This window comes from Salmo salar, chromosome 23 (assembly GCF_965601325.2).
Source record: "Salmo salar chromosome 23, fSalSal1, whole genome shotgun sequence".
In the NCBI taxonomy this organism is placed as follows: domain Eukaryota; kingdom Metazoa; phylum Chordata; class Actinopteri; order Salmoniformes; family Salmonidae; genus Salmo; species Salmo salar.
Window position 1 is genome coordinate 9,159,697 of NC_138313.1, and position 13,692 is coordinate 9,173,388.

At 40.8% G+C, this 13,692-nt stretch overlaps 2 protein-coding genes across 12 annotated transcripts in view; one reads left to right on the top strand and one right to left on the bottom strand.

The window, feature by feature from the left end:
* The window catches only part of LOC106584026 (dedicator of cytokinesis protein 7), a 105,927-nt gene that overhangs the window by 64,927 nt on the left and 27,308 nt on the right, over positions 1 to 13,692 (bottom strand). For all 11 annotated transcript variants that reach the window (XM_014168813.3, XM_014168812.3, XM_082967904.1 and 8 more), the window contains exon 13: positions 9,532 to 9,694. In XM_014168813.3, coding sequence (XP_014024288.3) covers positions 9,532 to 9,694 — 163 coding nt within the window. The remainder of the gene's footprint in view (positions 1 to 9,531; positions 9,695 to 13,692) is intronic.
* Positions 120 to 8,995, top strand: LOC106584028 (angiopoietin-related protein 3). Its single transcript, XM_014168815.3, has 6 exons — positions 120 to 806; positions 1,073 to 1,183; positions 1,342 to 1,564; positions 2,000 to 2,095; positions 3,310 to 3,582; positions 3,753 to 8,995. Exons 1-6 carry the CDS (start codon positions 282 to 284, stop codon positions 3,941 to 3,943), a joined length of 1,419 nt encoding a protein of 472 aa, XP_014024290.3. The 5' UTR covers positions 120 to 281; the 3' UTR covers positions 3,944 to 8,995.

Sequence of the window (13,692 nt, forward strand, 5' to 3'; positions counted from 1 at the left end):
GTTGAGGGGGCCCCCGAGGGGATTTCAGGGGGCCCAGTAGCTCAAGCATAACAGGGCTTAATGATCAACTAATCTACCCTTCCCTTGCTGGACTGGGGTATATAACACAGGCCTGCCTGCTGCTCTCACATCTTTCTAGCAGACTGACAGAGAGAGAGGTAGAGGGAAAGAGGGAGAGTAAGAGGTGTACAGACAGACAGAGTGAAAGTAGGGCAGCTGAAGGAAGAACAGAGAGAGAGACTACTTCTTGCTATTCCACGATTGCTGAGAGAGATTTGACCATGAAGCTCTTCTGCCTCTTGTTTCTGCTGGGTGTGTCTACAGTTCAGGCAGCTCATCAGGACACCTCCAGGGTCTACCCCACCGTACCCTCGCAACTCAAGCCCCAGACGGAGCCTCCAGCCGAGGCCAAGTCCCGCTTTGCCATGCTGGACGATGTCCGTCTCCTTGCCAACGGCTTGCTCCAACTGGGTCAGAGCCTCAGGGAGTTTGTCCACAAGACCAAGGCCCAGATCAACGACATCTTTCAAAAACTCAACATCTTTGACCGCTCTTTCTACCAGCTCTCTGTGGTCACCTCTGAGATAAAGGAGGAAGAGGAGGAGCTGAAGAAGACCACCACATTCCTCAAGGCCAACAACGAGGAGATCCGGAACCTGTCTCTGGAGATCAACTCCAAGATCAACAGTATCCTGCAAGAGAGGAGCCAGCTGCAGAGTAAAGTAGGAGGGCTGGAGGAGAAACTGAAGGGACTGTCGGAGAGCATGATACCCGCAGAGCAGCTCAACGAGATCAAGTCACTCAAGGTACACTGCTGACCTTCACTCATTAAATCAGTACTGAGATTTATGACTTATTCTGTTTCAATGTGAAATGTCTTTGTTCTAGAATAAGATTGTGTTTCTGGCACACATATTCAACATACAATTCCTACTGAATATTACATCAAATTTTATTTTGCTGAATTCATTGAGAAGTTTAATTTATTAATGATTTCAATTTCAAGTTATGCCATTAGGAAATGTATTTTAATGTGAGCATTAACGAGACAGTGTTAACTGGTCTGTTTCAGGATGTGATTGAGGTTCAGGAGAGGACCATCACGGACCTGCTGAAAGCTGTGAGGGAGCAGCACGATCAGCTCAACCACCAAAAAACTAAGATCAAGACTCTGGAGGAAAAGGTACTCATCTCTGTTGCTTAAAGAGATAATCGAATTGTATACAGTAGACCAAAGGTAATGGCCATTTCTTTCATCCCAGTTCAATCAGTGTATGTAAAAGGCCACTAAAAACAGTTAAGGAGACACCATACCGTTTTAAATTTTGCCTGCTATTCCAGATCAGCATTGACAATTTCCAGGACACGACTGACAAAGCAGCGGATTCCAACTCGGAGACGCCAGACATGTTTGAATACCTGACAGGCAACTCCACTGGTCCGGACACAGACCTATCCATGGACTGCAGTGATCTGTTCAACAGAGGAGAGCGAAACAGCGGGGTGTACTCTGTCAAGCCAAACCTATCTGAGCCTTTCAACGTGTACTGTGAACTGACCTCAGGTAAGACACAATCCCGTCTCAAATTATCAACCAACTATGTGACAGTAATGTGTCAAACCATTTCTTTGCACTACATACAAGCGTTAGCAGTTGATGTTACTCTTCAAAAACACAACCCCCAAAGCAAATCAGGGGGAGGAAAATAGGTTTATTCACCAAAGAGAACAACTCATGCGGGGAGGTAGATAGATGTTCATGCTCCCCCATCCTCAGTGATTCTCTCCACAGAACAAAGCAACAGGATGTAATTTATAACCCCCCCACACTAGCCTGTGGCTGACCAATTAGAAGTCCTTGCAGTACAACCAAATAACAAGTATCCTGCTCCAGACTCAATGTACAGACGATTCAGTCTAGAGAAAGGAACTGGACTTCGTTGTTGTTGTGTTTCTCTGTCCATGTATTGACTACATGTCCCATCTCCCACATCTACAGAAGGAGGATCAACAGTCATCCAGAGCAGGGAGGACGGGTCTGTGGATTTTGACCAGGCATGGGAGAAGTACGAGAACGGATTTGGGGATCTGGAAAGTTAGTTTGGCTTATTTCTTTCTATCAGTACATTTTGTCAGTGGTTTGGACAGTAGAGCACGACCGATATGTTTTTTGGGGTTCGATACAGATTCCGATTTTTGGGGGAAGAAAAGGTACAGATACCAATATATCTGCCAATATACTGTTTTACTGCGGGGGAAATTAAAAATTGTCATTTTCCCCACTGAATTCTCATAAATTGCCATCCAAATGAGCAATTGTCCAATCTCTACGCTTCAAATGTTGATTAAATACATTGTGACAATAATGACATGAGAATGGCCGCAAGGGTTCAGATAAGCATTAGATTCCTTTTTTTCATCCTATTTATTGTGTGTTGGTTATCGTTGGACTAGCGATAAAAGGCCAATATCGGCCGATAATATCGTTGAACCAATATCTCGGTCGGGATCTAGTAGACAGTCAATACATCTCTATCTATAAAGAACGAAACAAACAAAGTATATCTTTATGGCTCAACTCAACTCAGCTGCAAGCACCCATACCTGATTATGCCTTTATATCCTGATTCCAGTCTACAAAATGCCTGTAGGCATTCATAAAGCAGGAAACAGCCAATAAAGCCACACTCCACCACTCTTAAATACTTCCTGAAGGAACAGCGGACAGGAAACAGCTATTGTAAATTAGCTTATCAGGCACCCTTTGACAGATTGACTTCCTCCATTGTCTGACTAGACAAAGCAATAGCTGCACTTAACTTCAGCCAGGCTTGGACCCCAGCTCATAGGCATATAGTCCTACTGCATTCCAACAATGCCACAGGTCCTTTAAGCTATGAATTGTTCAGTGTCAGTTTCCTTCGCTGCTACGAGCGTAATTATGTCATCACACCCATGACTACAGTATGCAGCCAGCGGCTAGGGAAAATAGTATTGAGTGTCAGAACTTGCCCCACACTATTTAACACGAGTCATGGGCATGGCATACAGAACAAAACAAAGTAGCTAGGCCTACAGTATAGAATCTGAACTAGCTTTATGGCCATTTGATGGCATTGTATGTGTTTGTGATCTGTTAAAGTAGAGTTCTGACATGTGTGTGATCTGTGTTACTATAGAAGTGTTAACAGAATGTGTTTGTTCTCTGTGTTATCATAGGACAGTTCTGACAGAATGCGTGTTTTATCTGTGTGTTGTAGCTCTATGGCCATTCAATTACATTTGTGTGTGTTATCTGTGTTATTGTAGGAGAGTTCTGGCTGGGCCTGAGGAAGATCCACAGCCTTGCTAGTCAGGGTGAATCTATCCTGCGTATTGAGCTGGAGGACTGGAAGGAGGAGAGGAGGTCTGTAGAGTACCAGTTCACCCTGGAGGGACCCCAGGCCCACTACACCCTCCACCTCACCCACCTGTCTGGTGATCTTCCCGACGCCATGGGCAACCACAGTGGCATGATGTTCTCAACCAAGGACAGAGACAACGACAACCACCAGGACTCCAACTGTGCCAAAAACTACACAGGTATGTATAGACCACACACCTGATGCAACTACAGGTACGGACTACACACTTGGTACAGGTTCACAGCACTGTCTGGTACCATACACCTGTTAAAGACATTTCCAAGCAGGCAGCACAGAGATTGACTATGGGTTCTAGACTTGTTATATAATTTAACCCATTTCTGGCAGGTGGCTGGTGGTTCAATGCCTGTGGTGACACCAACCTGAACGGCAGGTACGTGTGGCTGAGGTCAAAGGGTCGTTCCATGAGGAGGAAAGGAATCCAGTGGAAACCTATGGGGACCTCCTACTCCCTCAAGACCACCAAGATCTCCATACGACCCGTCTCACCCGCCCCCCTCACCTCAAGCCCCCCTTAACCTCGTCCCCAACTACATTACACCTCGTTGGTATGGCAACAACAAATACACCCCCTCTCGCCGTAACCTTCCACTTACCCACCCTCACATTACACATTGTTGGCATGGTAGCAAAAGATTGAGCAGTTGCTGACAGTAGAAAAAAAAAAGTCAGCCGCCAATAACAGCCAGCCAACAAATTTGTATGACAGAAAATAAGCTGATTCGTCAGAATGAGGCAATAGCAGTCAGCCGGTCAATGACCTCACAAATTGTTCCAGAAACACAGAGAGTTGGGTAACAACTGGGAGGGGTAATCGGTTTTATAAGAGCCAAGTTTTGCTTTGGATGGAATGTCAGATGATTCAACACTGTCTGTCCTGGTCTGCAACACATCCCAGCACTGAGAAGCTAGGCTACCTTCAAAGGGTGGGAGAAAAAAAAAATCTATTAAGTAATTATGTAACCGACAGAACACTCTGTTTTAGATAAGTTACTACTCATTATGTGTTAAATGAATGAACTGCATGTGACAAAGGCATAATCCTTATCCACTGATTTATCACTCTATATTGTATTTCTGCACATTTGGTGGCTGTTGCTGAATGTACCAAATATTCACACGTAAGTAGACAAAATATCAACATGATGCATAGATCTTCAAATGTATATGAGCTTAGTGTTTTCACCATCTTTTTAAAAACTTTATACTGTATTTAAAACTATTTTGATAATGTTCTATTAAATGTGCTGCCAGGTTAGTTAACGTCAGGTCATTTACATTGGTCATATTGACTCGTCTCCTGCCAACTCTTATCTTTCTGCTGCATTTAAAACGGCTGCTACATACTGTACATATTTTATGTTTCTTACTAATTATTGCTGAGCGATTAAATTAAATGTATTTTTTTTCCCCCCATTATTAAACTAATTGACCGACGTTGGTTCAATTACTTGAATTCCATTTCATTTTTGTCAGTTCAATGCGCCGTTCCTCTAGAGAAATAAAAACAAGCAAGAGAGAAAACAGATCAAGAATGAACTGAAATGCTAAAGAAAGTTTTTCAATAGAATAATATTTAACCTAGTTCAGCGCATAAGTGGTAATTAACTACAATGTCCATAATCCATTGCGCCTGTACTGCCTTCCATATGTTACTCTCGGCCATATGCATGAGAGAGTTATGTACACAAAACCGACAAAAGGGATAGAGACAGTTTGAGAGGTAGCTCTACCCGATTGACAGTTGTAGTATTTGGTAATTAGCAGTCTTGAAAGTGATTTTTTCATACAGCATAGGCAGCTAGCTACTAGCTTAGCTAAATAGGATAACTAGTTGGAGAGAACGTCAGATGGTTGTCTGGCTGGCTGCTACTGTCTGAGCAGAGATGAGATGACTAACAAATTAAATAGAATAAAAAGTAATAAGACTGTTAGAATGTTTTCAATGTTTTGGCAATTGGAGGTTCTCAATATTTGGCTTTGGAATATTTCTTAAAAAGCTCTAAAATCATTTTAAGGTAATCATTTCATGTAAAAAAAGTTTTTTTTACCAAAATAAAAATCCCCCACAAAAACACTAATCGCTCAGCACTATTACTTCCACCTTATCAGAGAGACTCTGGTAAACTACTGTATATTTATAAATGACAAATAAAACCATCATACTCAAAACAAATATACCGCTGTCCTTTGTATTCTTTGCCAAGGAAAAACCAACAAACTGGGCTAATGATCTAATGCCATCTAAGCAGGTTTAGCCAATGCTTTACCAACCACAGGTCATCACACCCCTGGCCTATAAACTCAACAGTTGAGTCCGATCAGCCCGCAATGCTGACAACAATCCTGAAACATTATTTGCATTAACTATCTTATGCAAGTGAGAGGCCAATATACAGTACACGCAAACAACAGTGAGTAAATGGCATTTGCTACCGTGCCCAGATGTACTGTACCGCTTATCCAATCAACATGTAAATGTACATAGGTAAATAAACTTCAGAGCTCACAGCGTTTTCTACCATAGAATTAGAATACTAGAATGGACATGAACCTTCTTATGACAGTATAAATGGTAAGCAATGGTGAGTTGCTGTGATAAGATCGTGTAAGACGATTAATTTGAAGATTATCTGCACTGTGCGTTTGTTAGCTAGCTAAACAGACAGGTTTAGTGGAATGATTGCAGTAGTTCTTCAAATTAAACTGCCAATACGACAACATTCCATACAAACAATGCAGTCAATCCACAGCCACAGAGTGGCTGAAATAAGTTGATGATAGGACTTAGACAAGTTGGAAATGCAAGTACTGATATTGTAATATCACTCATAGCTTTCCAAGAAAACAAAAATGGAGACATGGTCCGTTGACATATTTCCCCATCTCAGGAGGTAACTATAGTAGGTGCCCATTTAAAGTAACAGGGTTGACGATTTAATCTTATATCAGTCATAAATCCCTGTGTGACAGGGGGAATGGAAGCTTGTTGTGTGCAACAGGGAGTGGCAATTGAATGCAAGCATCACAAAAAGTAATTGCTAAAACATTTCTAACCCATATATCTTTGGGTAAGAGGGACGACGTGTTATGTTCGACCGGCTCGGTTTTCAACCACAAAACCCCAGAAAATTGCCAAAAAGGGTAGAACCTAAATGAATCACTAATCATATGAAATAAATCATAATCTTCAGAAATTACTGTCAAAGCAACAACATAACTAGGGCTTTACAGTGACGGTAAAACCAACCTTTGGAGTAAGTGGGTTGAAAGCTTCCTAGAAGATAATATTTTGCACTTTGGCAAACCTTTTTCATATTAAAAAACAAACTTATTGAATTCTCCATGTGGTCTACATTAAAGGGCACTTCATTTAACAAAATAAAAAAATCTATATAGGTGCACAACTTCAACTAAAATATCAATGGGACGGAAAAGGGACTTTTTGTGGAACGAATCACATGACAATATTTTAGGTTGACAATAACTATTACATGTAGTGATGTACCGAAATGACGTTTTTGGCCGATACCGATATCTTCCTTGTAAAAAAAAACCCTGATACCGATAACCGATATTTAACATTTTGGCAGCCTTTTAAGCATTCTAGTACAGTTAAATAGTTCGCACACACACACGGACACAGCGGTCTAAGGCACTGCATCTCAGTGCAAGAGGCGTCCCTACAGTCCCTGGTTCGAATCCAGGCTGTATCACATCTGGCCGTGATTGGGAGTCCCATAGGGTGGCAGACAATTGGCCCAGCATTGTAGGCCGTCATTGTAAATAAGAATTTGTTCTTAACTGACTTGCCTATTTAAATAAAGGTTACACACACAAAAGTTATTTTGTTGGCATTTAGGCATGTCCCCATCACCAGTAAAATATAATCAAGACCTATTTATTTCACTTACTTGCTGTGCTGTTTCGTTCAGTCGTTTCATTCTCAACCAGGATTCTATGGAATGTTGTTTGGGTCTTTGCGTGTCAAAAAATATACTATTTGACGTGTCAAATAAGCTTGTTGACCAATCAGGACCCGAATATGACTGCACGTCACATAATTTAACGCATTCATACATTTTTTATGTAGTTATTACACATTGATTACACTATCACTCGTATTTCATGTCACAACGATTCATCGATACGTATACTATGATGCTGGTAACATTGTCTCGCACTCCTACAGTGCAGGTCATAAAAAAGCAGCTAGCTTATGGATGCAAACAATGTTCTTCCCCAAAAACATAGCAAAACAATATAATCTGTTTCAGGAGGTTAAATAAAGGTAAAATAAAATAAAAATATCGTGCATCCCTAATGACAGGATTTCTGATATCTCCCATTTTACTTCTATTTTCCTGCATACGTAAAAGCAGGAAATGCATCACCTACAGTATGCCTCTACTGCCATTTATTCCAATTAGAATGGTTTGGATTTCTCCCTGACCAAAATGGCTGCCATTACCAAACCATTCTGGGTTTATGATATATCCCTCCTAGTAATGTAATAGTTTCTACCACATCAATCTCCTTAACCAGGAAGTATGCAGAGCAACTAAAGCAGAGATACTAAAGCTGGCAGGAGCTCAATCTAGGAAGGCCCTGACTGCTATCAGGAGCCAAACAAGGCCTCAGGGCAGTTGAAGTGACCATGTCAACACAACCTGTGATAAGGGTCCTCTCGCTCTTTCTTTCTTTCCTTCTTTCGCTCTATCCCTCTCTCATTCCCTCCATGCCACCACAGTGTCTGATAAGAGCCCTCTCTCCCTCCCTTCATCTCCCTCTTTCTCTCTCGCCATGTCAACACAGCGTCTGATAAAAGTCCCCTCTCCCTCACTCTCTGACCTTGACTAAAATAGCAGCAGGGCTCAGAAGGTCACTCAACACAAGGCTGTGTGCAGTTAGTCAGTCGATCTGGCAGTCACACGGGACATGGGGTGCCGTTACAGATTGTTACATGTTGAACCCGATGCGCCACGCCTAGGAGGAAAGCTTAATATCAACAGGAAGGCCTGTAGGTTGTGTGTTGTGCTGCTCTGTTACAGTAGTGTTACCCCCATGGCTCAGATGAAAGCGAGACACAGAGTGGAAGGGAGAAAGACCGTTTGGTTCGTCTGTGTCCTCCAGGCTCCAGTGTGTTTGATCAGAACAGTTAGATGGAAAAACACAGTCTCAAAAACAGGAAGGACTTCATGTGTGTCACATTCCCCTTGACGACTAGGAATGACATCAACGTGTCAGGAATGCCCTGTTGGTGGTATTAGATTGTAAGTTTCAGGATGGTATTGTATTACAAATTCAAGCCATCTAGCACAAACTTCCGCCGTACCTTACTTCATTTTTAAACTACAGACTTACCAGACCCGATCACAGGGATGGCAAACTCTATAAGTCCCGTTGAACTGTTGAGGAATGTGATTGCTTTTCATTAATTGCTTGCAAGTACTGTATGTTTTTATTGCATTGCATTTGTAAAATGCTGTATTTGTATGCAGGGCTCTCTTGAAAGAGAGGCCTTGGTCTCAATGGGATTTCCCTGCTAAAATAAAGGTTAAATAAATATCCATGCATGTCATCTTGTTATGTTGCCTGCTGGTTGGTAGAGTGTATCATTACACGTAAGGCTAAGTAATGTACAGTGCATTCGAAGAGTATTCAGACCCCTTCACTTTTTCCACATATGTTACGTTACAGCCGTATTCTAAAATTGATTAAATTGTTGTTGTTTTTTTACTCATCTACACAGACACACTACACCATAATGTCAAAGCAAAAACAGGTAAAGAACTTTTTCAAAATGTATAAAAAAAACTAAAAATGAAATAACATTTACATAAGTATTCATTATGTAAATAAAGTTTGTTTTTCATTTTAAATACACGTTTTTGCTTTGTCATTACGGGGTATTGTGTGGAGATTAACGAGCAAAAACATTTTGTTAATCCATTTTAGAATAAGGCTATAACGTAACAAAATGTGGGAAAAAAGTAGAAAATAAATACTTTCCGAATGCACTGTAAGTGGTATTGTTTCATTACCTGTAGGTGGTGTTGGGTAATGCTAGCTAAGTAATGTACAGTAAGTGGTATTGTTTCATTACCTGTAGGTGGTGTTTGGTACGTAGACGTCCTTGGGTGGGAACTCCAGTATCTCCCTGGTGGGGCGGACCCTGCTGTCTGGGTAGGGCTTGACCTGCTGGAGGTCAGGGGTCAAGCAGTAGTGGGGGTTCTCTGGGGCCGGCGAGATGTCAATCTTCAGCTGGGCTGGAGGGAACAAGACAGGGTAAACAACATCACACACAGAGCTCTAGACCTCAACGAATATCTAAGCCTAATGGACTGATATGGCAGTGGTGCTCTCTCACTGGAAGTTATATGTAAGTCAGAGGTTTTCAAAGTGTGGGGCGCCAGAGAGTTTTAGTGGAGGTGTGAAAGGAAAGTCAAACTGTATTCTCTTCTCGAATAACATCGCAGGGAAAACACACCTTTTAAAGCAGATTTGATGCATACATTTTTTTTTAAAAGAGGGTGTCAAGCTTTCCAGTGATACCACATTTACTTCTCAACTCCTAGAATTGTGCACATGGCATCATAAAAAAAACGCATATACAACCAGTTTGTAGCATGGTTTAGGCACAATCAAACTCTTAAAGGGGCAGCGGCATTTTAAAAATGCCAGACATACTTTGTAACAGAAACCAAAATATTATTTTCAGATTAAATAATAAATTACTTGGATATCCTGAAAGCACTTTTATTGATTTCGTTTTTAATAGGTCAGTTGCATGTTCATGAAGTTGTGCAGAGCATGGTTTAACTCCAACAAGCCCACTGTGACGCCAGCGTGTTCTGGACTTCTAACCCCTTTAAAAACACAGACTTCTGTGTTGTGCCATTGGATTTGTCTATTTGTTCTGCATCCATTGATACAACCATTAGTCTGTGATTAATGGGGGCTGAGCTAGAGCAGTGTTTGTGAGACAAGGGCAAATCACAAAGGGGCCAGGGGCGGGGTCTATAATACTGTAATAAGCTCACATAGTTGCTGTCAAACACCAAACAGTTGTCACTGACTAGTTGGATATTAATTTCCACTGAGCAAACAATATCTGTAAGTAAACATTTCTGTACACATAAATTCATTATCAGGTTTTTGCTTTGGAAAAACATATCATTTGACATTTGTCAATAAAACTCATGTAACTTTTTATGTCAAATTGTTTTGTGTTCCGCTTGTAGACCTGGCTGTCCTGAAAATAAAATGGTAAAACACTTAATTGTGAGGCTAAATATAAAGACTGGAAAGTCAGATAAATAAAAAGCTACTTTTTTCTGGGGTCTCAGGATTAATGCCTTCAATCAGGACAGTGTCCATAAATAAAAAGTTGTTCTCCAAAAGTTGTATTGAAACTACTGTATTTGAGAAATTAATAGAATATATTTTTCCTGATTTTCTCTGACGGGAGGCCCACTGTATCAGACTCTGAAAAAGCCTGATGTAAGTAATTAGATGTGCTTGCTGAAAGCAAAGAACAACTTTAAAAACGGTTAATATTATCATCATTATTGCGCTGGAAACTCTAGCACTAAAACTGTAAAAACTGTAAAAGCTACCAACACCAAAATAACAAAAAAAATTGCAGATTGGCACTGGTCAGAATGCTTTTTGATACTACTTACACTTTTCACACTACAACCATATTTTCATAAATCCCAATGCATTTCAATGGCCATAGACTTCGACAGGAAACATTCCGGTCGTAACCAGTCTTCCACCGTTTAAGATAGAAACACCATTCAAAATTTCAAGCGCAGTCTGGAATAGGTTGCATACAGCTTTTTGATACCATTTAAATTATAACTTGTATTTTTTTATTTAACTTCTATTTATTCAGGGGAACCCAATTGAGACCAGTGTCTCATTCTCAAATGGTGCAATGAGAACAAACAATTCAACATTATAATGCAATAAAACAGCAACAACACAAAATACTCCTAGATACATTACAACACAAATAAATGATTACAATCAACCAGAACACTCAGTGAATTCATTCCTTATCAGCGTTCCAAACGGCCCTATTGGCACCAGTGATTCAAGACGTAATGAGGATTGTAAATGATTCCAAACGTGGGTGGGGCGTTAAAACGAGAGGTCAACCGATTAATTGGAATGGCCGATTAATTAGGGACGATTTCAAGTTTTCATAACAATCGGTAAATCGGCATTTTTGGATACCGATCATGGCCGATTACATTGCACTCCACGAGGAGACTGCGTGGCAGGCCGACTACCTGTTATGCGAGTGCAGCAAGGAGCCAAGGTTAGGTGCTAGCTAGCATTAAACGTATCTTATAAAAAACAATCAATCTATCATAATCACTAGTTAACTACACATGGTTGATGATATTACTAGTTTATCTAGCTTGTCCTGCGTTGCATATAATCGATGCGGTGCCTGTTAATTTATCATTGAATCACAGCCTACCTCGCCAAACGGGTGATTTAACAAGCACATTCGCGAAAGAAACCACTGTCGTTGCACCAATGTGTACCTAACCATAAACATCAACGCCTTTCTTAAAATCAATACACAACTATATACTTTTAAACCTGCATATTTAGTCAATATTGCCTGCTAACATGAATTTATTTTAACCTCTTTGGGCTAGGGGGCAGTATTTTGACATCCGGATGAAAATCGTGCCCAAAGTAAACTGCCTTTTACTCAGGCCCAGAAGCTAGGATATGCATATATGGTAGATATGGATAGAAAACACTCTAAAGTTTCCAAACTGTTAAAATAATGTCTGTGAGTATAACAGAACTGATATGGCAGGCGAAAACCTGAGGAAAATCCATCCAGGAAGTGCCATTATTTTGAAATGGGTGTTTTTCCATTGAAAGCCTATCCACCATATAAAGGGACATGACCCAGATTGCGTTCCCTATGGCTTCCACTAGATGTGAAGTCTTTAGACATTGTTTCAGGCTTTTATTCTGAAAAATTAGGCATATTTAGTTAATATTTCCTGCTAACATGAATTTCTTTTAACTAGGAAAATTGTGTCACTTCTCTTGCGTTCTGTGGAACAGAGTCAGGGTATATGCAGGAGTTCGGGCCGCCTGGCTCGTTGCGAACTAATTTGCTAGAATTTTACGTAATTATGACATAACATTGAAGGTTGTGCAATGTAACAGCAATATTTAGACTTAGGGATGCCACCCGTTAGATAAATTACGGAACGGTTCCGTATTTCACTGAATGAATAAACATTTTGTTTTCGAAATGATAGTGTCCGGATTTGACCATATTGATGACCTAAGGCTCGTATTTCTGTGTGTTTATTATATTATAATTAAGTCTATGATTTGATATTTGATAGAGCAGTCTGACTGAGCGGCGGGAGGCAGCAGCAGGCTCGTAAGCATTCATTCAAACAGCACTTTACTGCGTTTGCCAGCAGCTCTTCGCAATGCTTCAAGCATTGCGCTGTTTAGGACTTCAAGCCTATCAACTCCCGAGATTAGGCTGGCAATACTAAAGTACCTATTAGAACATCCAATAGTCAAAGGTATGTGTGTTATTGGGGACCTTCAATGCTGCAGACATTTTTTGGTACCCTTCCCCAGATCTGTGACTCGACACAATCCTGTCTCGGAGCTCTAAGTATAATTGAATCGACCTCATGCCTTGGTTGTAAAATGTATTTAAATTTTAAAAAATGGTTCTACAATGAGGGAGGCAGAAAGCTACAGTAAAAAATTATCAAGTGAATCATCTATTGTGGATTTGCTATCTGTTTAGAGGTGAATAAAGGACTCCCTCTAGAGCAGGGATGTGTAACTTAGAATTATTATTATTTATTTTTTTACCTTTATTTAACTAGGCAAGTAAATTAAGAACAAATTCTTATTTACAATGACGGACTAGGAACAGTGGGTTAACTGCCTTGTTCAGGGGCAGAACGACAGATTTTTACCTTGTCAGCTCGAGGATTCGATCTAGCAACCTTTTGGTTACTGGCCCAACGCTCTAACCACTAGGCTACCCTGCCGCCCCTTGATGGGGGTGGGGGCCACACAAAACCTGAACTCATCATGATGGGCCACAGTGGCACGCGGGTCAGCGTACCCACATCCATATAAAGCCGGCACTAGACTTTTGGGGGCCCTACGTGACATTTTGTTGGATTCTCACCACTACAAATAATGAATATTGTTTTGGGGGGTGCATGCGACACTACTGCTTATAACTAAC